Source organism: Phascolarctos cinereus, unplaced genomic scaffold (assembly GCF_003287225.1).
Source record: "Phascolarctos cinereus isolate Bilbo 61053 unplaced genomic scaffold, phaCin_HiC Scaffold_4;HRSCAF=312, whole genome shotgun sequence".
Classification (NCBI taxonomy): domain Eukaryota; kingdom Metazoa; phylum Chordata; class Mammalia; order Diprotodontia; family Phascolarctidae; genus Phascolarctos; species Phascolarctos cinereus.
This window is the reverse complement of record NW_027555847.1, coordinates 393,837,946-393,864,968: the sequence shown is the minus strand read 5'-3', so window position 1 is coordinate 393,864,968 and position 27,023 is coordinate 393,837,946. Positions and strand designations below refer to the sequence as shown.

The 27,023-nt window shown below is 38.2% G+C and overlaps 1 protein-coding gene and 1 long non-coding RNA gene across 2 annotated transcripts in view; one reads left to right on the top strand and one right to left on the bottom strand.

Moving 5' to 3' along the window:
- LOC110207917 (uncharacterized) overlaps window positions 1-15,820 on the bottom strand; it is a 31,446-nt gene extending 15,626 nt beyond the window's left edge. The window contains exon 1 of the long non-coding RNA XR_002324354.2: window positions 15,486-15,820. This is a non-coding gene — a long non-coding RNA (uncharacterized LOC110207917). The remainder of the gene's footprint in view (window positions 1-15,485) is intronic.
- A 20-nt stretch (window positions 15,821-15,840) lies between these two features.
- Window positions 15,841-27,023, top strand: part of SLC9A3 (solute carrier family 9 member A3) — a 117,250-nt gene continuing 106,067 nt past the window's right edge. Inside the window, 1 exon segment of the mRNA XM_020985668.2 lies at window positions 15,841-16,498. Coding sequence (XP_020841327.1) covers window positions 16,273-16,498 — 226 coding nt within the window. The 5' untranslated portion in view covers window positions 15,841-16,272.

Sequence of the window (27,023 nt, the reverse complement as noted above, 5' to 3'; positions counted from 1 at the left end):
ATCTAAGTCAAGGGTCCTTAACTTGGGTCTGGTAATCTTATTTTGTTAAATATTTATCCTTTGTAATCCTATGTATTTTATGCATTTAAAAACATTATTCTGAGAAGGAGTCTATAAGCTTTACCAGACTGCCAAATTGGTCCATGACACCAAAAAGAAAAGGCTTAAAAGGCTTATAAAAAAAAACCTCTTTACATTCAATTCAATTCAATTAAACTATAATCCTCCAGTTACTGAGTTTAGTTTATCTGTTGTTCAGTCATATCCAACTCTTTGTGACCCCATTTGGGGTTTTCTTGGCAAAAATACTAAAGTGGTTTGCCATTTCCTTCTCCAGCTCATATTACAGATGAGGAAACTGAGACAAACAGGGTAAAGTGACTTGCCCAGGGTCACGGTAAGTGTCTGAGGTTGAATTTGAACTCAGTTGTTCCTGACTCCAGGCCCAGCATTCTATCTACTGTGTTACCTAGCTGCCCCAAGTTTATATACATATACACACTTATGTATGTATATGTATGTATCTATATGCATATGTGTATATATACACATGTGTGTATGTATAGACATATATACATATATATGTATATATATATGTATATATATATCTATATACACACATACACACAGAGTATCTTCATTCAAAAACTTGTTTCTGCCTTTTCAAATTCTAACTTAAGGAGGTTTGTGCAAAATAATTAGCTTAAAGCAGTGGTCTCCAATTTTTTTTGATTGCACACCCTTTCAATAAAAAATTTGAACACACACCCTCAATACATGTGCATTTATTTAATTATAAATAATACAACATAGTACTGTGCTAATATATTAAGTAAATTATAATATATACACAAAAATAGACATTAAAAGAAGATTGAAGCAAAGATAAGATAAATATTATTTTATTCATGTTGCAAAACTTTTTTCTCATAAAATTATTATGAATAATAATTTTAATGAGAGCTGTGTTACTAAATAGCTTAATTTTTTTTGATCTACTTTGTGATACAGCAATTTGAAGGTCTTGCTTCAAGCTTGGTTTGTTTTCAATAACTGTCATAAGTGAAAAAGATGCATAGCTCCAAAGGGATCAAGTATATTTTATTTACTGCATTTATTAAATCATAATACTCATTTTCAATACCACTCAGCAATTATACAAAGGTTTTTGTAGAAATTTATCTAGTAAATTTCCATCATCTCTAATGGCATTCAGATTTCTTGCAAACCAATTGAAAGATGTTGCCTCCTTATCATTTTTAGCCAATAGGTTAAAAATTCACTAAAACACTTAGTTTGAAGGATTTTTTAAAAAGTTTGATCATTCTGTTTCCAAGTCTTTTAAATGTACAAATATGATTTTTTATAGGTAATATCATTTTAAGCAGTAAAAACTTAGTTGTTTAACATTTTTCTAATTGTGATGTCCTTACACTATCATTAGCTAATATCTCAAGAATGAAGTTCATCTTTTAGGATGTAAACCTGTATTTCAAATAATATTCTTCAAAACTGCAAAAATTTTGGTCATTTTTTTGTCAGATCTGATTATCATTATTTTTAAGCTCATGGGATAGGAGAAGTGTTAGCTCTGCCATTTTCTTCTTTTCTTGTGCCTGCATTATTAGCACTGTCTTTAATCTGCGGCATTTTCCTTAAAACTAAATAATGCGATCCATAAATCTTCTTAGCTGGATACATGTAAACTGTAATATAGGGCAATATTCTGAAAGGGAACAAATGAAGGAGCACACCACTGCCAACTTCTTCTCATGATGGAGCTCTCACTCTTTGCTTAGTCCACCCATCCTGTGTGATGTGTGGACTAAGCAAGGGAATTCACACCATCTTGCATTTCCCTTCAGATCCCATTGAGCTGGATGAAGCCTTTCTGACAATATGTTAGCTTGCAGGGCAAGGTGGGAGACTATGTAAATTTTATGTAAGCTTCCTGACTTGATATGAACTTGTAGGGAGGTAAAAACTGTTTTCCTCAAAACTATAGTATATTTGAAAAGCAAATGATATTTATTTGGTTATACATGGAAATACATATATTAGTACGTTTATACATATAAATGTTATTTATATATTTACATACACAAAGATATCCCTTGGTGTATCTGTGTGTGTGCATGCGTGTGTGTATGTGTGTGTTTCATTCTGCACCCTAATTTAATCACCTCTTTATATTGGATACAATGTTTCATCATCAGTCCTCTAGAATCACGAATGGTCATTTTATGGTTTTTACAGCTTTTAAAGTGATTTGGTTTTGATAATGTTGCTATTGTATAAATTGTTCTTCTGATTCTGCTCATTTTATTCTTTGTAAGTTCTCAAAATTGTCTGTTTTTATATAATTTTGATATTATAAGTATAAATTGTTTTTCTCATTCTGCCCATTTCATTCTGCATCAGTTTGTTTAAGTCTTTACATGTGTTTTTTGAAATCATCTGTTTCCTCATTTCTCCATCACATCCATATACAACAGCTTATTTATTCATTCCTCAATTGATGAACTTCCCATTAGTTTCCATTTTTTGCCACCACGAGGTCTGCCATAAATATTTTTGCACATAAAAGACCTTTCCCTCTTTCTTTAGTGCCAGATCTCAAACTATACTACAAAGCAGTGATTATTAAAACAACTTAATGCTGGTTAAAAATCAGAAAGATCAATCAGTGGAACTGATTAGATGCACAACATATAGCAGCAAATGTATCTAATACCATAGGATTTGATGAACACAAAGACCCTAGCTACTGGGAAAAGGACTTGTATTTAATTTTTTAAAACTTCTGGGAAAATTGGATAGAACTATGAAAGAAATTAGATTTAGACCAACACCTTTTATGAGACGTACAAGGTATCTTGTACAAAGATAAGTTCCAAATGAGTGCATGACCTAGATACAAAAGGTAACATCATAAACAAATCAAAGAAATGTGAAAAAAATACCTATCAGATCTATGGACTCGAGAAAAGGTCATGACCAAACAAGGAATAGAAAGGATCACAGGAAATAAAACAGATAACTTTTGTTACAAAAATTTTAAGTTATTCCATAAACAAATTTAATAAAGTTTGGATTAAAAGGGAAACAACTCAGGGAGGGCAGATCTTTGTAGCAAGCTTTTCTGATAAAAGTCTTATTTCCGAGATAGATAAGGAAATGATTCAAATTTAGAAAGATCCATTCCCCAGTTGATAAGTAGTCTAATGATACGAACAGACAGTTCTCAGCGGAAGAAAGCTAGGCTATTTATAGACATATGAAAAAATGCTCCAAATCATTCCTAATTAGAGAATGCTAATTAAAGCACTTCTGAGATTACACCTCACACTCATCAGAGTGGCAAAGATGACAACAAGGGAAAATGATAAATGTTGGAAGAGCTGTGGGAAAACAGGCACATTAATACCCTGTTGGTAGAAATGAATGGGTACAACCATTCTGGAAAGCAATTCAGAATTCTATACAAAAGTTACTAAACAGTATGCCCTTTTACCCAACTATACCATGGCTAGGTTTGCTCTTATTTATTCACATAATATCCTTCTCCCCCACCCCCCCACCCCCATCGGGTTCTCAGTCCTTAAAATATAGCCTTTGTAGGTTTAGTAAGAGGTTTGAACTATGATTAAGGAGACTTCCATTTACTTTGCAAAAACAAGGTTGAATTAGACGCAACTTTCTTTGCTCTTACCGAGTCTTCAGAAGTTGTACTTTGTTGTTGCTACCTGGGGAAACAAGGGGGAAAACTAGAAAAAAAATATTACATTTCTTCCTCAAGACTGGAAGGGAGAAAGCATGAGGGGAAGAAATGTGATTGGATATGATATACTATTAATTCATGCTATATTATATTTAAATAAATATTTATTGATATCTTTTGTTTTTATATCACCTATATTTATTTCCTACTACATCCCTTTATAGGACTAGTCCTTATAATAAATACAAAAAAAAGAGGAAGAAAGAGAAAAGTTCCATGAAACTTACCAACATATCACAAAATTCTGACATTATATGCAATTTTTCACATTAGGAATCTTCTCATACCTCTTCTTTGGAACCAACCTTGGTCATTGTAACTTTTGGCATTCACTTTCAGTTGTTTTGTTGGTGTTCATTCCATTGACGTTGTTGCAGTCCTTACATATATTGTTTTCCTGTCCTATTACTTCATTTTGTATAAATTCATAAGTCTTTTCATGTTTCTCTTTTTCATCATGTTCATCATTTCTTCTAGTACACTAATACTCCATTATATTCTCTTGCCACAATTATAATACACTGATAATTTATTCAGGAAGTTTTTATTAGACCTCTTCTCCCTGCTCTTGATTTCTAAGCATAAGTTAAAATGGTGGGAAGATCATTTTGTTTGTTTTCAGAGAATAGAATAAAACCTCATTAATTTTGGCGCCCAATGGTTTAGGATTCATTATATCTTCAGAGATTAGCATGATGCCTGACATCCCAGTTGATTAATAAGCTGGACCAGTTTGTCTCAGATATAAAACTAAGGTTTTAAAGATCAAATTAAAATAATTATAAGTATAGGACTGGAAAGGATCTCAATGATCATTTAGTCTATTCTCCTGCTTCCTAAGTTAACACCTAAGTTATCCCAGACCTGTTGCCCCAGGAGGGGAAAAATATTCTTATAGCTGGTGGTTCTGCTGAGATGTATAGATATAAACTCACATAGACTTTACATAGTCAGCTGGGAGAAATGTTATCTTTCTAGTATATGTATCTAAGAAGTGAGGAGAACTTGCAGGTTGGAGACTTCTCAAATATTCTGATTCTTATGGAAATGACTGATATTACCAGAAGAAATCTGGAGATTCTCTTGTGACTTTTGAAATCCTGGGTAGAGGACTAGAGAACAGATGGTATATTTGTCTCTTATTACATGTGCGGATTGAGGAAAAAATTATGGGAAATGAATAGGTACTTATACTGATGGTGTCAAAGACTAGGATTTAGTTTTCTGGATCATAGCTTAAGATATAAAAATGATAGGCCCTTGGCTATGAACTGGATGAATCTTACTGGGGGAAACGTGCTTAGCTAAAGGCTTGCCCACTTAAGCAAGAGAGATTTAAATGGGAGAAAATAAATAAAGTAAATTAATCTAGATTCTGTCTGCATCCTGGCACTATTTAGTCTTGTGATTTCCTGATATTTACCTAGTACTTCATACTGGATACACTGACCAAACATGGGGGCATTCTAGCAACCAATTTAGATCGCAGGCCCAGTATACCCTAGTAGACTGTTTTGATGTGTTTTTACTTCTTCTTTGTCTCCCTAGCACTTAGCACAGTGCCTGGCAATAAGTGCTTGATAAATGCTTATTGACAGCTTGATTGCTCTGGCTAAAATATTCATCACTTGATCACCAATCTTCTGGTGATGTCTGAGCTTAGCTAGTTTAGTCCTCAGATAATCAACATATAAGACATTAGGCCTGTGCTTGAAGCCTTTCTAGATTAGTAGGCCTTGACAGATTTTGCAATATTCTAAATTAAAAGTCAGGCTCATGTCAAAATGAAACCTTAAACCAGACTTTCTTCTCCTTGGATACTACTTTCCTGATCAAGATTTTTTAACAACCATCAAAAGAAGGCAGATAAAATAGTAGACATAATAGTGAGACTATCCTGAAGTATATTAGAAGTTCCTTTCCAAAAACATCAGAGCATTTGGCAATTTCTTGACTTATCTTTTTGACGATTTGAGTACTCAGAACCAACCAATCAATAATTAACAAGCATTTATAAAATTCTTGCCTTTTTCGAGGTACTATGTAGGTTCTGGAAATGCAAAGATGAAAATAAAATAGTCCCTGCCTTCAAGGAGCTTCTATTTTATAAGGACAAGAGGGAAGAATTAGAGAAACTATTACTCAGATATTTGATGGACCTGTAATCTCATCTGTCTGGGAGTTCCTTCCAATGATGCAGTTCAGAATCCTTTTGTATCTGTCTGCCCTGTGGGATTCTTGCCCACATTCCTATCTTCTTGTGTTTGCACCAATGTACTTAAGGCCTTCCTTACTTCTACAATTTGGCACAAATCTACCCTTAAATAATCAATCAAATTAAAGTAATCAGTCAACAAGTATTTTATTGAGTGACTGCTATGTGCCAGGCACCATGGTAGGCAATGGGGTTAAAAAGACAAAAAAAAAAGTCTTTGCTGTCAAATAGCTTACATTCTAACAGGAGCATGCACATATGTGAGGATATACATAGTAACATTGGAGAGAGAAGGCATTAGCATGGGGAGACCAGAAATAGTAATTCAAACCAAACTGGCTTTCTTGCTGTTGTTGTCTCCCATGCCTAGAACACATTTCCTACCTCATCTCTACTTTTAGAATCCTTTTTTTTTTCCTTCAAGGCTCCATTCAAACAACACTTTTACATGTATCCTTTCCTAGTTTCTCCAGCTTCAGTGCCTTCCACCTAAAATATTTACCTCGCATTTTTTCTGTATATACTTTGTAAGTATTTGCATATATTGTATTTTATATATGTGTTGCTGCTTCATATAGAATGTTCCTTGAAGGCAGGGACAGTTTCATTTTTGCATTTGTATCCTCAGTACCTTAAGTAGTTCCTGATTCACAATAAGCATTTAATAAATGTTTGTTGATAGATTAATGAAACTTTTAAAAATTTCTTTTCCCACTCACTGATATTTGCTGTTTTATGAGGTGATATTGTTTATGTTCTTTCATTGTACTCCCCTATAAGACTTCATAATTGAATTTATATTCTAAATTCGGGTTGTCTTGGCTGTCAAATATATCCCTTTGGTAAAGAGATTGCGTATTTTGCTACTGAAGTAGTTTCTGGGCTCTTCTCCCCTCCCATTGTGATAGTTAATTTATATCAGGTAGGATTCCTTTGGTAGGAAATCATAATTCTGAATCAGTATTTGTTTTTTAATCTAATTTCCGATTTTTCAGTGTCAATAGCTTGTTTAAACAGGTCAGATTAGATACGATTGGCACAGTTGTACATTCTACCTTCTTGTTTTCCTTCTTTTAATTTGTTATTGATTTTTATCTTTGCTTTAATTAATCAGTTATCTGACTGTACACAGAAAACTAATTTGAAAATAACTCCTACACTGGTAACCATTTGTTTTCCAGCTTTTAAAATATCAATAATTTCATTTTTATGATGTGATTTGGTGCTCAACATGTCAGTGACCCCTGACTCACTTCCTTCACTGCCATCTACAAGGCTCCTCTTCTTTCTTAAGAAAGAATATCAACAATTACACCAATCATCTTCAGCTTATACAATTTTTATTTTGTGTCTATTTTTATAATTTTGTATCTATATTTATAATTTCTTAATGTGGATTTATATTTTACTTCAATGGTAAAAGATTTTCTATTTAATAAATATATGTCCCTAACTGATAACTGGTCAAAGTATATGAACAGGCAGCTTTTTAATGAAGAAATAAAAGCTATTTAGCGCTGTGTGAAAAAATGCTCTAAATTATTGTTGATTTGAGAAATGCAAATTAAAACAACTCTGAGGTACCATCTCACACTTATCAGATTGGCTAAAACGATAAGAGGGGGAAATGACAAATGTTGGAGAGGATGTGGAAAAAATTAGGGCACTAATATACTGTTGGTGGAATTGTGAACTGATCCAGCCATTTTGAAGGGCAATTTGGAATTATGACCAAAGAGTTATAAAACTTCATATACCTTTTGACCCAGCAATGTCACTACTAGGTCTGTTTCCCAAGGTGATCAAGGAAAAAGGAAAAGAATCTATATATTCTAAAATATTTATAGCAGCTCTCGTTGTGGTAGCAAAAAACTGGAAATTGAGGGAATGCACATCCATTGAGGAATGGCCGAATAAGTTGTGTTATATGTTTATGATGGAATACTACTGAACTATACGAAATGATAAGTAGTTTGCTTTTTAGAAAGACATGGAAAGACGTAAATGTAATAAAGCAGAATAAAAGGAACAGAATCAAGGGAACGTTGAATACAGTAACTGCAATATTATTTGAAGAGTAACTGGAAAAGACTAAGCTATTCTGAGTAACATAATCATTCAAATCAACTATGAAGGACTTATGAAGGAAAATGTTATCTACCTCTAGAGAAAGAACTGATATGGAAGTATGTATTTATGGTGTGTATATATATTGTGTAATATAATATAAATACATATGACATACATATACATACACACATACATCATTGTGGAATAGTAAACAATAGACCTTGGAGTCAAGACCTGATCAGATCCCTCTGATGCCTCCTGGCTAACCCTGGGTAAGTAACTCAACATTTCAGTGCCTTCAGGCAATGCTCCAAGATGATAAATTGCAAAGCAGGTCCTGTCTGCGAATTGTAAAAGGAATCCCTCCCTGGGAGCTCCTTACAATGATAAAAACCATATCCCTGTCCAGACCAATAAAATTATATATAATATGTACATATATACATATATATGTTTGTATATGTGTGTATACACACAATGCTTAAGCCATTTTAATGGGTCGTTGGTGATAAAGATTTTAGATATTTCACCTATCCTTGTTATAGTTTGGTTTGGAAAAGTGCTGACCTAGAATATTACTCTTGCTTAATGTATAATAAATGTGCTAAGGTGCTAAGTATAATTTGAGTCATTATGCAAACACAAAGGACTCAAACAATGTAGATGATCTAGAGTATCATGCCCAGAAATTTAAAAAAGTTAGACTGGAAATGCTGTATAAGAATGTTTAAAGAGTTGCTGTTTTTTTTTTCTTTTTGTTGAGGCAGTCAGGGCTAAGTGACCTGCCCAGGATCACATAGCTAGTGTGTGTCAAGTGTCTGAATCTGGATTTGAACTCAAGTTCTCCTGACCCTAAGGCCAGAGCTCTATACTGCACCACCTAGCTGACCCAAGAGTTACAATTTCTTTAAGAGTTTATTTGATTACTAAGTGAGGGGTGTGTATATCTGCAGTAGTAGCTGCTGAAGTTACTTCTCACTTTTATAAATTTTGAAATTTTATTAAAATATTTATTGAAAGACTAGTATTTAACATCACCGCAGCCTCCTAACTTGCTTAAGAACTTTTTACATTTTAATTAATTTTAGTGCATAAAGTGCTATAACTTTTCAGTTCCTCATTCTAAAATCTTTGTCAGGATTCTTTGTCTATTTGTGCTTATTCACTTTTACTTTTACATAGGCATAGAGGATCATGATGCACTGCATTATTTCATAAAAGTAATTCCAAATTTCTTTTACGTTCCTTATCCTTATCAGCCTTAAAATCATAATAGCATTCCATTATACTAATGTACTAGAGTTTATTTAACCATTGTTGTATGTTAAGTATGTAGGGGGGCACTTGAGGATGACTGAGAAATGACTAGTGATGATCTTGACTTTTTAAAATGTGAACATATAGAAGAAATGGAAGAGAGCAAGGCCCAAGAGAGTAGATAGGAGTAGGACTCACACAGTGCGGGCTTCTTCAGTCTGCCCAGCCCAGTCCTCAGACTGCATATTGTCTCCCCTATTAGCAGGTGAGCTCCTTCCATCAATTCTAGAGGGCATTTTGAAACTATGCTCTAAAAACTACTAAACTGTGCATACCCATTGATCCAGCAATACTACTGCTGGGTCTGTACTGCAAAACATTAAGGAAAAAGGAAAAGGATCAATATGTACTAAAAATATTTTAACAGCTCTGTTTCCTGCAACAAAGAATTATAAACTGAAGGGGTGTCCATCAACTGGGGAATGACTGGTACTGTATGTGAATGTGATGGGATACTAGTGTGTGCTGTAAAAAATGGTTCAGGGGATGGTTTCAGGAAAACCTGGGAAGGCTTGTATGAACTGATGCAAAGTGAAGTGAGCAGAACCAGGAGAACAATTTATACATAACAATTTTGTAAAGACCATCAACTCTGAAAGTCTTAGGACCTCTAGACCATACAATGACCAACCGTGATTCCAAAGAACTCAATAATGAAACAGGCTACCTACCTCCTGATAGGTGATAGACTTAAGATTAAGATGTGGTTTGTTGTTTTGTTTTGGTTTTTTTTTGGACAAGGCCAATGCGGGAACTTGTTTTGCTTGACTAAACATGTTTGTAATAGGGTATTTTGTTTTTCTTGCTTTCTCAACTAGGGGGAGGAGGGTTGGTATAGGAGATGGGAAAGAGAGAAGACAGATCTTTGAAAAATAAAATCAGATTTAGTTTCTTTAGAAAAAAAAAAGAATACAAACTCCTTGAGGGCAGAGGGCAGGTTTTGGGCTTTCCTTGTGTCCAGCATTTAGCCAGTGTGGCCACATAGTAAGCACTTAATAAATACTTGTTGACTGAGATGGCAGCAATAAAGAAGCAATGGTAGATCAATGGAGGGGGAGCCATGAGACCTGAGGAGAAAAGGGCCATTTTATCTTTTCTGTAAATACCTAGACATGGGAATTCTATTTGGGTACTTCCAGAAGAAACTGGAAACAAGTCAAAAAGAAATTTTAGGGAGGCATCTCAAAATTGAACCAGACCTGTATAAATGCAAGCTGGGGTTTTGGGCCATGGGTTATTCGTGTATATTTCTTTTTTCCCTTACCAAATTATAAGCTTTTTAAGGACAAGAACTATGGGCTAATTGCCCCCACTGTCATCTCCTCTTTCTATATAATTTTCAATCTCTCCTTATCTATTGATTTATAAGGGTGGTAAACTGCAGGTCATCTGATTTGCTCTGGTTAGAGTATACCTACCCATACCCCTCATGGGAAATCAGAAAGACAGAGAGAAGGTGGGAGGGAGAAGGAAGAGAGAGAGGGGGAAGGAGGGAGAGCAAATGAGCATGTACATAGGAGTTAAGGACCTGTCTCTTTTCAAACTGACACAGTGCCCTGCCCCCCACAGTCATGGGAGTAGGGGCAGGGACTACTCAAGGTTTGCAGGGTCATCCCAAAGTGCCAAGTCCTTCGGACCTGAAAACATGTGAGCATCTGTTTCCCTGGGAGTGGCTAAGACACAGGCTCAGCATTCTATGGGTATGTTCAAGCCAGAGCAAACCACTGAGAGCTTACTGTTTAGCCAGTCTCCCTGTCCTTAAAAAAAAAAAAACCCTCAGGAGATCCCACCATCCCTGATAGTCCTATATCTATTCTGCATTCCTCAGCTAAACTTGCAAAAGCTGTCTACTCTTAATGTATCTACTTCCCATCCTCTCACTCTCTTCAAAATGCTTTGAAATCTAGTTTCCAGCCTCATCTTTCAACTGTAGCTGTTCTTTCCCAAATGATCCCTTAATGGACATATCCAATGGCCTTTTCTCAATCATGTCCTTCTTGACCTCTCTGTAACGTTTGGTAGTATTGATGGCCATCTCCTCCTGGATATTGTTCTCCCCTAGCTCTTCTTCTATCTATCTGACCATGTCTTCTCATTTTCTTTTGCTGAGCTCTTCGTGTCATGTGCACTAACTGTGGGTTTCCCCCAAGCCTCTGTCTTGGGTCCCCTCTCTTTACTCTCTATAATGTTGATCTCATCAGCTCCCATTGGTTAAATTATTATCTCTAAGCAGATAAATCTTAAATCTATATATTCAGCCCTAATTTCTCTCCCATATCACCAACTGCCTATTGAATATTTCAAGCTGTATGGCCCTTAAGCATCTCAAACTTAGCATGTCTGAAATAGACCTCTTCATGTTCTTTCTTCAAACCTACCCCTCTTCCAGACTTTCCCTATTACTGTAAAGGACATCCCTATCCTTCCAGTCACCTTGGTTAATAGCCTGCATGTCATGGTTAATTCTTACTGTTGCTCATGCCACATACAAAAGCAGTTGCAAAGTCATGTCTTTCATATTTCCACATCTCTGACACCTCCCCTTCTCTGCTCTCCTGTTTCCCATCCTCATTCAGGCTCTCCCTCCTCACCTCTTCAATAGCCCCATAGGTGCCCCTGCCTCATTTCTATCCTTCTTCCAATCCTTTGCATAGTCACCAAAGTGATGACTGTATCAGGTCTGACCATGGCACTACCCTATTAAGTAAATGCCAGTGGCTCACTACTGCTTCAATGATTAAATAGTTGTAGCAAATATATCTAGTGCCTGGGACTACTTCCTCAACTCTCACTTTCACTGGGTCTTAGAGGGCAACTGGCTACTACCCCCTGGGTTCTAGAGTTAACCCTGAGCAGTTGGGTTTCTAGTACTGTCTCTCACAAGTCCCCATAGGCATACTTCTCATTGGTTATCAGATTTAATTTGCTTTTAGGAAAGTTATTTCAAAGCAGATATAGTAAGGACAGTTGTTATAAAAAAAACAGTTTCATCCAATTTGGGGGTACACTCTTTTTTGCAAACATAAAATCACTGGGGTGAGTGGCCTCAAATTAAAAGCACAAAGCTCATGGGACATGTGCAGATAGTCAAGAGCTTTGGGAAAGCTCTGTGTCCTTTGTGAGACCTCAAGAACTTCCCCAGATGTAGTTCTCCTGGGCTCCAAGGACCATTGTCTTTATAGATTCCATAGCCTGAAATCCTCTGCCTGCCCTTTGAGAGGGGGAGGGGAATCTCACTCTGCAGCTGCCTTTCCTTAATATCTGATATCTGATGTGGCAACACAGCAGATGCTGTCAGGCTGCTGCTCCAGGGACTATTGGCTATTGGCTAATAGATTGGCTCTGGTGAACACTGCTGCTCGGATCTTCTGACCTTTGAAATTCACAAGGGTATCACCTGGTCAAGGGAAGGTGTTGGGGGGAGGGAGGGAGAGAGACAGAGAAAGAGGCAGACAGGGACACTGAGAGACAGAGATGGAGCGAGAGACAGAGTTAGAGAAGGAGGAGAAGAGAGACTGAGAGAGACAGAGACAGAGACCCAGAGACAGAGAAGAGTCAGAGAAAAGAGAGAGGAGAAGAGAAAGGGGAAAAGAGATACACAAAGAGGAGAGACAGAGAAAGGAAGAGAGAGAGAGAAAGGCAGAAACAGAGAAAGAGAAGACTGAGAGAAAGGGGAGGGAGGAATGGTGCTTCTCCCACCCCCGTTCCTGACACCTCAAGCACTGCTTCCTTCAAAGCCTTTCACTGGTGGATTTTTCCCCCTACAGTTCTACTGATTAGCTCCAAACTAGATTGCTATTTTTATAAAATAGCTGCATAGGACATGACTAATTCTTTTTAACCAATCACAAGATATTTTCTCTGTGGAGTCATCTGCTATCATTCAATGACCTAAAACCGCTGTGATCCTTTCAAATTGATTAAGTACTTTATTTATACCTAGTTAATTTTTTAATGGTAACCAAGATGGTTAAGCCTTCAATGATTAATTTGGGACAAGGGGTAAGCCTCTACCCCTACTTATAAACTCCTCTCTGTAGCAATTAAAGTTCATCACAATCTCTCTCTTTCCTGTCTTTACAGTCTTCCACATTGTACTTCTTCATGCACTCTTCCATTTAGCCACAGTGGCCCATCTCCCACCTCTGTGCCTTTGTACTGATTACTTCCCATACCTGAAATGCTGTCTATCACCCCCCCACACACACACACCTCTTAGATGCCCTGCTTCCTACAAGATTCCATTTCTTCAGGAAGACTCTTAGTACGCCCAGCTGCTAGAGTCTTCCCCTTCCATCTCTTCTGTATCTTGTATATACTTACTCATATACATGTTTTCTTTCCCATTAAAATGTAAGCACCCTGAGGATGGGGACATTTTTATTTTTTCTTTCTATTCTTTGTACTTAGCAGAGTAAGCACTTAAGAAATTCTTGTAAATTGGCTAATATTTGTATCTTTGTATTTCCTTTAGATGCTAAACTTTGTACGGAGCAAATTCTAAATGATGTTGTTGAATTGTTCTATGTCCAGATGGTCAGCTCTGTTCTTTCCTTTGAAACTAGCTATTTTTACAGCCAGCATTGGGTCAGTAGGCTTTCCCCTTTTAGAAGAAAGTAACCTCACCGACATCTGGGAGTAAATGTTCCTGGAAGATGTCTGTTACAGTCATATGATCATAGGATTCAGTACTTAGAAGGACCTTAGAGACCATCCAAGATGAGGAAACTGAGGCCCAGATAGAAAATTACTTTTCCAAGATGACATACTTAGTAGAAATGAGATTCAAACCTGTCTTGTGACTCTGCCATCTTTTACAAATTCTGCTGGTCAAGCATCAAAGGCTCCCCTTTACCTTCAGGCTAAAATACAAATTCCTGTGTTTGACCTTTAAAATTCCCACTTTCTCTATTTTTTCAGACTTAATAGTGGTTACTCCGCTTCATATACTTTATACTCCAGCCAAACTGGGCTTTCTGTTCTTCATACCCAACATTCCATCTTTTGCAGCTGGGGCTTTGCACAGGCTGTCTCCCATGCCTGGAACTCTTCCCCCCCTCTGCCTCATGGAAACCCCTAACTCCTATTAAGGCTCAGCTTAAGTGTCCCTTCCTTCAAGAGGGATTTCCTGGTTCCCCCAAGCCATTCATCTGCCTTCCTGCTTCACTGTATCTATATATCTCGTGTTTTATATCTTGCATATGTATGTACATGTATATACATACATATGTGTGCATATGTGGGATCCCTCTAGAATGTAAGCTCCTTGAGGTCAGGGATTGTCTCACTTTTGTTTCTATATCATCAGTGCCTAGCATGGTGACTGGCACATACATAATTGCTTAATAAATGCTCATAGGTTGTTAACTGACGGCTGCCTTCCACTTTATGTACCTGTCTTGATAAATCTGTTCCCATGACACCTTGGGCTACCCCAAGTGATTGAGGCATCATTAATTAGCCATGACATTGGCAAAAATGCAACAAAAATGTTCTTGAACTGAACAAATGGAAAAGGAAAAAGGAAGCTTAGACTTAAGCTATTGAAGCTGTTTACACCAGGAAACACTATGCCTCAAAACCTACCCTCCTGCACTTTGGTTCTTCTACCCAAATGAAAGGCCATATCCTATAGAAAGCCTTTTATTATCCCCACAGTCAGTATTGCTTTTTTCCCTACACAGACTCCACCTAAAGCTTTTTTTTCACCTCTCAAGCCTGTGTTAGTTTATAAGATAATCATTTTCACATGTCGTTGTCTTATATGACTATAAACTCCATGAGTTACTTTTCTATCTCACCCAATCCCTAGCATAGGGCTCCTCTGCACACAATTGGGAGTTTAAAAAAATTATTGAACTGAAATAAATCAAACACTCACACCTGTCCCGGTGCCCGTCCCCTGATGCCATCACCGCCTCTGCTCTCAGCATCCTGTTAACATTGCTAATCTGTGCTCTCTCCGAACCGCTTTTCTGAATCTGTCCCAGGTCTCGGACCCTCCTCCTGTGCTTAACCCTGTGTGGGTCGGTGCTCTCCTCCCTCGGGGTTCCCGTGCCTTTCTCCCCAGTGCTTATGCTGCGGGGACCCCAAGACGCTAACCTCGTGGCGAGAACCTCCCCGTCCACCGCGCGGTTGGGACTGTCGGTAGAAGCCGTGGGAACAGACCGCTTTGAGCTCGCCCGCTCCGGCCCCTTGGCGGCTCTCGGACTGGTCTTGCCCTGCTCGGCCAAGCCGGACTCCTTCGCCAGGGGTCAGGCCAGCGAGAGCCTGAGGTCCAGCGAGCGCGGGGCGGGGTACATTTGCGTGTGCGTGAGTGTGTGTGACCTATGTAGGGGTGTGTGTGTGTGTGTGTGTGTGTGTAGGGGTGCGTGTGTGTGTGTGTGTGTGTGTGTGTGTGTGTGTGTGTGTGTGTGTGTGTGTGTGTGTGTGTGTGTGTGTGTCCAGGGAGGGGAAAGCTCCGCCTCTCAGGGCTGTGGGGCCGCCCAATAAAGAGAACTGCTGCCGGACCAGCCGCTCGCACCTTGCACTACCCTCGGTTCCGCTCCCACTCCTGCTCTCGGGTGTTCTCCTTCTCCGGGCAGGGCTGCCCCGAGCCCCTTTGCGCCCAGCGTGCCAGTTTGTCAGTCCGTCAGTCCATCTACCTGCCTGCCAGCCCTGGCCTGATACAGAGCCGGGAGTAGCAGGTGAGGCTCAGAGCCACAAGGGGATGTCAGAGATTATGTCAATGCCATCAGGCTGGAACGGGCGCTGAGCCGGCATCGGCACCCGCACCGCCGTCACTGGACTCGGGAGCTGTCAGCGAGGGCAGGTGGTTGCTGTCAGCGACTGTCACTGCCCCCGGCTGGAAGCAGCGCATTTCGGAGAACCCTCAGTGTCCGACTGCAGGATGGCGCTCAGGGCGAGGGGGATGCACCCTAGGCTCAGTTTCCCGGCCTGGGGACTTTTGTTTTTGGCCCTTTGGATGCTACCTCGGGTCCTGGGGACTGAAGAGAACTTAGAGCACGATAACCACGGAAATGAGGGCTTCTGGGTTATCAGTTTCAAATGGGATCACGTCCAGGACCCCTACATCATCGCACTCTGGATTCTCGTGGCTAGCTTGGCCAAGATAGGTGAGTGAGCAAACCCGCCTAAGCAGACCCGTCCGGCGACTTGGAGAGCAGGCGGCTCCTGACCCAGATTCTGATGATCCTCTTCCCGGGGTTTGAGGAGTGGCAGTGGTATTAGGGACTGGGAGTGATCAGGGCCATTTATTTGCTTTTTTATTTGTTGTCTCATGTGGTCAACATGGTCTTATGTTCCTTGCCCCTGGACACAGCATTGCTGTGTCCTTCTGACAGTTGTAGTTCGAATCTTTAATCCAAATTAATGAGCTATCTTATCACAAGCCTGTTTTTCTAAATCTGATCCTATTTCTTTTTCATGTCAAATACCTTAGTATTTTCTAAAGCAAGTATTTTTGTTCTATAATGATTTTGCTCTTGTCCATCCATGATATTCATGTAGCTAATGACTTTTCTGGGAAAATGTTCCAGAAATTTTTTTATGGTATGTCGTTTTGTGACACTTTCTCCTCTTCCTCCCCCATAATTTGACACTACCTAGAACTTTATGGGAAAATGCATCTGAAGGTGATAGGGATTACACTCTATGGGTAAGTGGTTAGGGAAATTTTGCACATATATAATATATTAGTTAACATATATTAACTAATATGCATATATAGTATTAGCATTATATAGAGCCACTATTTGGTATCCTCAACATTTCCTGGTTCTGGTGACATTTTACCTTTTGTAAAAATTTCTGTCTGGTTTAACAATTATTATAGGATCTGGTATATCTCGAATTTAATACACACATACATAAGCAGCCATCCTACAGAATTCACTGGTTGTCCTTCAATTGTTATATGAATTTTTTAAAAAGGAGTTGCTGGTAGTATGTTGAGAGCCTTGAAGCATATAGTTAGAAATTGAAATTTTTGGCTCTTATTATTGAATTGATCTCCACTACTCTATAAATCTGAAATCTCATCAAACCTTAATAACTCAGCAAACTGAAAATTTTCATCCTAATTCAATGGCAACAACAAAAGCAGTAGAATGGGTGAAAAGACCACATGTGTAAATGGGAAAGTAATTTTTCAAACCTTCCTTTGTGGACTTTTGGTGTTTATGCAAATTTTTACCTTTTCTCAGTTTTTTGTTGTTGTCTTTTCTACCTCAAATTCCTGTTTGGTTAAAAATTTAAATGTTTTTTAAGTTGAATTTTATTTTCTTATATTATTGATAGTTGTGAGTTATTTTTGCTTCAATATGCTGAAGCAGGTAATTGGAAAAACCTTGTGTACAATGACATTTTCCCCTGTACCACTTTTCTTTTTCTTCTGACTTTATTAACTGTCTTTTTATTCCTCTGAGAAAGCTGCCTCACCTTTCAGTAAAACAAAGGTGATAATTAACTACTAGGGAAGGTGATAGGAAGGTTAATTTTCCTCAAGTACTTTCCTATAGAAAATTAACTATACTTAATAGATATGCCTTTTTATTGTAGATCATACATTTTGTCTCTTAATAATCCTTTGATGGACCTGACCTGCCTGTTGTCCCAGCTTTGTGCCGTTTACTTTTTCCATGTGATGTAGATATACTCTGCTCCATTCAAGTAGGCCTGGGCTTAATGTTTGGCACAACTTCATTCTTGTTCTTTTTAGTATTCAACCTTTATCTTTATCAAATTATTTCAATCCCAAAGCAGAGCAAGAGGAATAAGGAGGCAACTTGTGTAGCTGGAATCACATAGTTAACCAGTCTAAGAAGAGATCGTGTGACATAATGGTTAGAGAGGTGGCCTCAAAACTAGGAAGACAAGTTCAAGTTCTGATTCTGAACCTATACTGGCGGTATGACTCTGGGCAAGTCATTTATCCTCAGAGGGCCCCAGGCAATCCTTTAGAACTCTAAGTTGGAGAAAAGGAACTAACTTACTTTACCAGAGTGTTTTCTCACTGGGAGTTCTCTGTACCAATGGAAATCACTGATATAGCTACTATTCCTAAAGAAGGTTAAATGCCTGAAAACATAAATGATTCTAACTTATTTTTTTCATCCTCACTGGTCCTGGAGAAGAAGGAAGGATGCAGATTAAATATTGTCTTCATATAAAACTGTTTGGAGAGATATTCTGGTGTACGTATAGAGAGTAGAAGCCTGGTTGTGGAGCCAGGCAGATCTGGATTCAAAGTCTCCCTCTGACACTAGTCTGGGCAAATCAGTCAACTTCTCAGTGCTCCTAGGCAACCTACTAAGAAGTTACATATTAGAGTGGAATTGCTACATGAGTGAAAACAAGAAACTCAGGTTCAGGTATGATCATCTTAATTTTCCCATCTGTCTAATTTGCTACTTTGAAAGGCTTCTAAGGGGATCTAATTTACAAGTAGATTAGGAACTGGAAGGAAGGTGGCGTGGTGGATAGAGTACTGAACCTAGGAAGATCTGAGTTCAAATACCGCATCAGACATTTACTATCTTTATAACCTTACATAGGTCACTTAACCTATACCTGCCTCGGGTTCCTCATCTGTAAATTGGTGGAGCTAGGTGATGAAACAGATAAAGTGCCAGACCTGGATGCTAGGAAGACCTGAGTTCAAATCCAGTCTCAGACACTTACTAGCTTCGTGACCCTGGCCAAGACACTTAACCCTGTTTGCCTCAGTTCATTCATCTGTAAAATGAGCTGGAGAAGGAAATTGCAAACCTCTTCAGTATCTTTGCCAAGAAAACACCAAATGGGGTCATAAAGATTTGGCCGTAACTGAAAAACGACTAACAACAACAACGACAAATTAGGTATAATAAAAGCATCTGCCTCCCAGAATTGTTGTGAGGATCAGATCTGCAAGGTACTTTGCAAACCTGAAAGTGCTATAATAATCTCAAATGAAATATTTGAAACTTCTTAAAAGAAAAGCAGTATATGATCATAGGTTTATAGCTGGAAGGGACCTGAGAAGGCATTGAATGTAACTTTCTCATTTTGCAGATAAGAAAACTGATGCTCAGAGAATCACTCAGCTAATGGCTATTAGAGGCAAGACTGGCCTCCAAGTCCAGTTCCCTAACCACTGCTGCTTTTCATTAGAGAACATGGTTTATATAAATGTCAGCTCTTCCACAAACTTAGAGCCCCACAGAAAGTGAAGCTGTTGATTTGTGTCATAGGCACAGCTCATAAATTAAAAATAGCAATTCTAGGAGGCCAAAGCGTCTCATTTCTTGATATTTTTCTGAGAGAGTTTAGCAGAAAGATCATCATTTTCAGAGGCAGGAGAACTGTTTTCAGATCCCACCCTAGACATTTATTGGCCCTGTGACCATGGGAAATTCACTTAATCTCAGAATCTCAGTATTCTCTCATGGAATATGAGAGTGTTAATCCTAGCATTGCTTTCCTTGCTAGGCCATTTTGAGTAAATTGTGTATCTATCACCTATACTTCTAGGGTTTTGCATCCCAGCTCTGACAGTCCCTAATTGTATAGCCTTGTAGAACTCACTTTTTCTCTAAGCTTAAATTTTCTCATTTGGAAAATGATACATTCACTACCTACCTGAGATGGTGGTGAGAATTGAATGAGCTAATGTGAATATAGTTCATAACTTTGGAGTACTACATACATTGAGAAAGCTAGTATAACCTAAAACAATTTTTTATCTAATTTTAGGTAGTTAAGTATTTAGAATGGAGCTGCCCTGATGATAGCATTGTTGTCTACTTCAATTTGACTATGCTTGAAAGAATCCCTAATGACTCCTACAAAAAATCCTCTGTCCCAGGTCATCAAGGACTGAATACTTACCAGTTGTCCCCTAGTTTGACTAACCCAGAGCAGTCAGGAAGAAGTATCACTTCTAATATAGATGAAATCCTGTTTTAACAATTTCATTTAAGCATCCCATTGTTATGTGAAACTATTTCTATTTCCCACGTTACAAGTCCTAATGTAGGCCTCTAAATTGTTTTGCTGCCATGAAACAAGTAATTTTACAAGGAAAAAAATGATGTATGGCTGATGTGGGTACAAATCTGTCAGTTTAATAGTCAATCTATTTAAGGAAGATAGTGCCTGCCCCCAAAGGATTATGTGGTACCTGCATAATATCAAGAGACCTAGACAAGACTCCCAGAATGTTGGGTGGACACCTCTCTGAATAATTTATGAGCCAAAATAGATAAATGCTGCACCGTATAAGAGGGAATGAATGAGTTGCAATCAGCACCATTGGAGGGAATGCTGTTGATGCATATCCATTTAAGGCTTTTAGTGCTGCCCTTTCAGTATCTTTTTTTTTTTTGCCAGGCAATTGGGATTAAGTGACTTACCCAGGGTCACACAGCTAGTACGTGTCAAGGATCTGGTCTGAGACCAGATTTGAACTCAGGTCCTCCTGACTTCAGGGCCAGTGCTCTATCCACTACACCACCTAGCTGCCCCTCAATATCTTTTTAATAAAGCAAATGATAACTATAATTGATGAGTATATTAAAAAGAATACTTTCTAGTAGAACTAGAACTGCGTGTTGGTTGGGGGAATGTGATTGAGTTGTCCTCAACATGATTTGAGTAAGGTCTTCAATGAATGAATGGTCAAAATAGATAATCTGGGAGCAAATTAGTTCTTGAAGTGGGAATTGCAAAAGAAGAAAGAGAAAGAAGGTGCAGAAGTTAAGCATAAAAAGGATGCAGATTCAGAGGGGCTGATAAGAACATAGAGAAATATAAAGTGGGACCCACAAAATGGAGAGGAACTGTAAAATTATCAAGTGTCTATCCAGGGGTCAGCTGTAAAGACTGAGGAATGTGGGAGGAGGAATCCCAAAACTCATTTGAGAGTTGGGCTTCTGTTGACAGGTTAAACCATGTAAATTGGAGAATTTTAGGAAGAAATCTTGGAGGTGATCTAATCTACCCTCCTTCTTAGTGAAGAATCCTTTCTATAATTCAGTTTCAGTGAATAATTGTTAAGCATCTTCCTTGTGCAAGACCTTGTGTTAAGCACTAGAAGCACAAGGCTGAAGCATTTGTCCAACCTTCCAACAATTTTTCTCTCTAGATGCTTTCACTCTGCTACTTTGTATAGAAATCTCACCCTGATTGGTCAGAGCCTTTCAGCATCCTTCTTGTAGCCACTATCTTGCTCCTGTTCATTTGTTTTGATTCTGTACTCATCTGAGATCCCACTGAACCAGAAGGGACCTCTGGCCATCTTGTCTAAAACCATGACTGAACAAAAATGTCTTCTACATTGTCTCTAAAAATTGATCATCTATACCTTGCTGGTAGACCTTTAATGAGAGGGAACCTTACTATTTCCTGAGGCAATTAATTCCACTTTAGGGTTGATTTATTGTTTCTGAAGTTTGGGGTTTTTTTTTGTTTTTTGTTTTTGTTTTTTCACATCAAATCCAAATGTGCCTTATCACAACCTCTAAAGATTACTTGATTCAGTCATATGGGACTAAAGAGAGTTAAATATGGCCCTCTTCTATGTAACAGTTTCAGTTACTTGAAGAGGGCCATCATAGCCTTCCCTGTCCCACCCAATCTTATCTTCTCCAGGCTAAACATCTTCAATCTCTTCAACTGATCCTTTAAGTCATAGTCTGAAGGAACTAATTCACCATCTCCAGATTATCAATGTTCTTTATCACAATGGATTTCGTTTCAGGATAGGAATTCTGTTGCAGTCACCAGATCATTCCGGTTCCAATAGGGAGTGCTGCTTAACCAAAGCAAATGATTTTTAACTTCTAAATCCCACTTCACATCATTAATACATTTTTATAAGTATGATAGTACTTTGTTTATCTGGTTTAAAATATTGAACAATAGTGGTATCAAACTCAAATGGAAATGGAGCTTCATGGGCCACATATTGACTTAGAAAAACACAAATTAACATTATCTGTGTTGAATTGTATTTTGATCATTTAGTTAAACATTTCCCAGTTACATTTTAATCTGCTTAGCAGCACTCAGGAGCTTTGTGAGTGCTAAGTTTGACACCTCTGCTGTACAATAAAAAGATCCTATGTAATAAGTACTTTCTCTGATTCTAATCCACTGAATAATCAAAGATTCATACAATGTTAGAGCTGGAGTTGTCTTGAAGTAATTTCATCTTACTTCCTCATTTTATAATAAAGGGAAAGTACCCAGGAGAGGTTAATTGCCTTTCCCAAGGTCACAAAGCTCTGTAAAACTATAGAAAAAAATGTGTTGGGTTATTTACCTGGCAATATGTAGCACAGTTCAATTATACCACTAAGAAATCCTTCTACCCATTACCCTTAAGCTGGCCCTATTGACCCTCAACAACACTCTCTAAACTGACCCTTAGCGAGATCAGCCCTTTGACAAATGGCTATGAAGTCCATTTCTAGTCTCCTACTCAGATCTTTTTTAGCTTAATACAATCTGCTAGAACTTGTGCTCCACTGGCCTAGCTTATAAGAACCTATAATTCAGTACAGGACAAAAACTTCCACGCCACAATAGGGAATTGGATTAGGATTTTAGTAGATGCATTATAATTCAATTCTAATATCATCACAACAATGTTCCATACCAATTGCTATCATAAGATTTTACCTGCACTCTCATGCCAACATCACAATTATTAAGCATCAGACACAAGACTTGAACTCGGTCTCTCAGACCAGTTTGCCATCCACTAGACCATTTTACTAACCTTGTAGTGCCTCCAAACTCTTCAAGACTATAAATTCCAGGGCAACTAATGATTTACATTAGTAGAAGGAGTTTCCTTACTAGGAATTTGCTAAATCATTGAAATCATAAGTTCATTCAGAGAGAGACAAAGACAGAGACAGAGAGAGACAGAGACAAAAAGACAGAGACAGAAAGAAACAGAGATACAGACACAGATAAAGACAGACAGAGAGAAACAGAGAGAGCACCATGGCATAGTAGAGCTCCAACATCAAAATTAGTAAGACCTAGGTTCAAATCCCCATTCATACCGTACAACCTGTCCTGCCCTGGACAAATCACTTGCCCAGACAAGTGCCCCAAACAGCTCTTTATGATTTCAGGTTGCAGGGCAAGTGCCAGTGTGGAAGGAGTTTCCACACCAGAAGTTCCCCATGGGGATAAAATTACAGATTCACACACATATGTCTTTAGGTTCTAAATACATACCCATATATAAATGTTTAGCATGTGTGTGTGTGTGTGTGTGTGTGTGTGTGTATACATATAGAAATAGATCTCACAGCCACTTGAAGGAGAGTTATCCCTGAATATGTTTGAGAAAAGAGCCTGGGATGGAAGACATGTTTTGACAGGCTTTGCTTTCTCACTGAAATACCTTCTAAATCTAAATGAGTTGATATTGTCCAGCTTTCGGATGGGTAGTAGGAAGTGACATGACAGACCACGATTTCATTCTGACTTCTGAGTTGACTTCACTGGATTGGGTTCTGCATAGTAACCACTGAGAGCTACTGAGGAAATTATTCTTTGAAAAGTAAAGATTGCTGGAGCACCTAGGTGGCGCAATGGATAGAGCACTGGCCCTGGAGTCAGGAGGACCTGAGTTCAAATCCAGCCTCAGACATATAATACTTCCTAGCTGTGTGACTCTGGGCAAGTCACTTAACCCCAATTGCCTCACTAAAAAAAGAAAAAAAGTAAAGATTGTGGATAATTCACTTACTAAATCTCTAACTTAAAATATTCATTTATTCTAATTTGGGAAATTTAGCATTATTTCTACTTTTGCTGATAGCATTGCATTGTCAATGAAGGAAGTGTTAATATTTTACATAAGGAGACTGTATTTTAAAAGATGAAGTAGATCAGAGATAGTCTTCATTCCCATGGAGATAAGAGTACTCTTAGAGTGAGCTCTTCTGCTCCGTTAACAACCAACCAATCAGCAATGAATTTGGCATAAAAGCCTAGATTGCAGATACAATGAAAGGCAAGAATGAAATAGTCCATGCCCTTATATTTTAAATTTCTATTGTCTAAACCTCATAGGTGCTTCTCGGTTTCCATATATGACTTTTCTCCAACCAGGAAGCATAAAAATTTTCGGGATAAGTGGCATCTATCACAGCTTTTGAAAACGTTTTGAAAATCACTGTCTACCAAATTCCATTTGGCTAATAAATCCTGTGTGAGCCTTATGTCAAACTACCTGCTTACTCTGTCTTCTGTTGTTCTACATGATGAACTATTGGAATTGTCCAGTATTGGAGTAAGGAAGATGCAAGTTCAAATTTCTGCCCCAGGCAGTTGCTGACTATATCACCCCGGGCAAACACTCGACCTTCCCCAGTTTCTTCATCTGTAAAATAGAATAATATTAATACCTAATTCGTGGGGTTGCTGTGAGGATCAAACAAAATAACACGTAAAGTGCTTTGCAAACAATGAAGTGCTAGAGGCAGCTAGGTGGTTCAGTGGATAGAGTACTGGGCCTAGATGCAGAAAACCTCATCTTCCTATGTTCAAATCTGGCCTCAGACATTTACTGACTGTGCCACTTAACCCTGTTTGTCTCGGTTTCCTCGTCTGTAAAATGAGCTGGAGAAGGAAATGTCAAACCAATCCAGTATTGTTGTCAAGAAAATGGCAAATTGGGCCACAAGAGTTGGACATGACTGAAACGACTGAATATATAACATATGCAAACAGATAACATAGGTAAAGTGTTTTGCAAACTTTGTAGCACGATGCAAATGTTCACTGTTAATAACTACATATAGAAGGTTGAGAAGGCCCAGGCGTATTTTACAGCAAATGCTCAGATTTAAACAAGTAGGAAGACAGTGTGGCAATACATTCTGGCTTGTTACTATGTAGCCCAGGATGAAATTACAGACAAAATGCTCATCTGCATTGGTAGATGAGGCTTCTACACTTCCTACCAAAACAAAAAAAGTATACCTTTTCTCCAGGCCCTTTAACTGATTTCTTTTAGGTAGAACACAGAAGAGTCACTGGCTACTTTACCCCATAAAGCCTAATTTAAAGAATGCTTCTTCTCCTTAAAGCCCAAAGTAGTGAAAGCTATACCCACTTAAATGAGAAGAATTTTGTGAGGTATATGTAACTGAACTTTTAAAAAAGAGCAGTAAAAAATTAATTTCAGTTAAACAATCAGTGGCCAAATCTTACCTCCCCAGCTCTGAGCATCTCTGCTCTTCTGTCCATTCACACACCTCCCTTGCTAGTACAGGCCTTCTCAACCTCTTGCCTAGTCTGTTGTTATAATCTCTTAATTGATCGCCTTGCTTTAAGTTTCCATTCTAATCCATTCACCATATACCTGCCAAAAAGATTTTGCTAAAGCTCAGATCTGAGTAGTGTCTTTCCCAATAAACACCATTGGCTCCCGATTCCCTCTATGATCAAATAGAAGCTTTTCCAGTGCGTATTCATAGCCCTTCACAATCTAGTCCCAATCTAACATTCTGGCTTCATTTCATGTTACTCCTGTTCTCTCACAACATTCCAGCTAAACTGTCTCTCTTACTACTTCTCACACATAGTCCTCCATCTCTCTCTCTCTGCCTTTGCCTGGAATGCAATCCTTCCTCCCCTCGACCTCTCAGACTCCCTACCTCCCTTCAAGGCTCAATTCAAATGCCACCTCCTCCTCCCACCCCCATTGTCTTATATGTATTTTGCATACAACTACCTACATGTGTTATCTAGATTATAAACTCCTTGAGGGTCAAACTGTTTCATTTTTATCTTCCTCTTCCCACCATCTAACACAATGCCTGTCACACAGTAGGCATTTAATAAATGCTTACTGATTGATTGACCAAGCATCTATTAAACACCCTGTGGAAAAATAGTATGGCATAGTAAAAAGAATGTTGGAGTGAGATCAGGGAGTCTTGGCTTCAAATCCCAGATCTGAAACTTAATAAATCTATGAATGTGGACAAGTCACTTAATTGAGTCTCAGTTTCCTTTTCTGTAAAATGGGCATAAAAATACCTGTAGTACTAATGACGCAAAGTTGTTGGGAAGATTAAATGAGAAAATGCACGTAAAGCACTTTGTGAACTTTAAATATATATGTGGATATATAAAATATGTGGATATATGATAGGTATACATGTACATATACATACATACATACACAATTATACATTAGAGAGATGGAAGTGAATAAGCATCTATTAAGTGCCTACTTAATAGCCAGGCACTGTGCTAAGCACTTTACAATGACTCACTTAATCGTCAAAACAAACCCTGTGAGGCAGGTACTGTTATTATCCCCATTTTACAGTTGAGGAAACTGAGGCAGACAGACATTATCCAGGGTCTGGGAATTCAAAGACACACACAAAAAAAAGACAAGAAAGTCTCTGCCCCAAAGGAGAAATACTGGAAAATACAATGTGTAAATTAAATAAGAAGATACTAGATCATTTCATGGGGGAGAGAGCACTAAGGCCTGGTTCAAAAATGGCTTCCTTTAAGAAGTGGTGCCTGAACTCATGATGAAAAATGGTAGCCACCTCCAGAGAAAGAGTGACTGAATGCAGACTGAAGCATATGACTTTTCACTTTCTTTATTCTTTT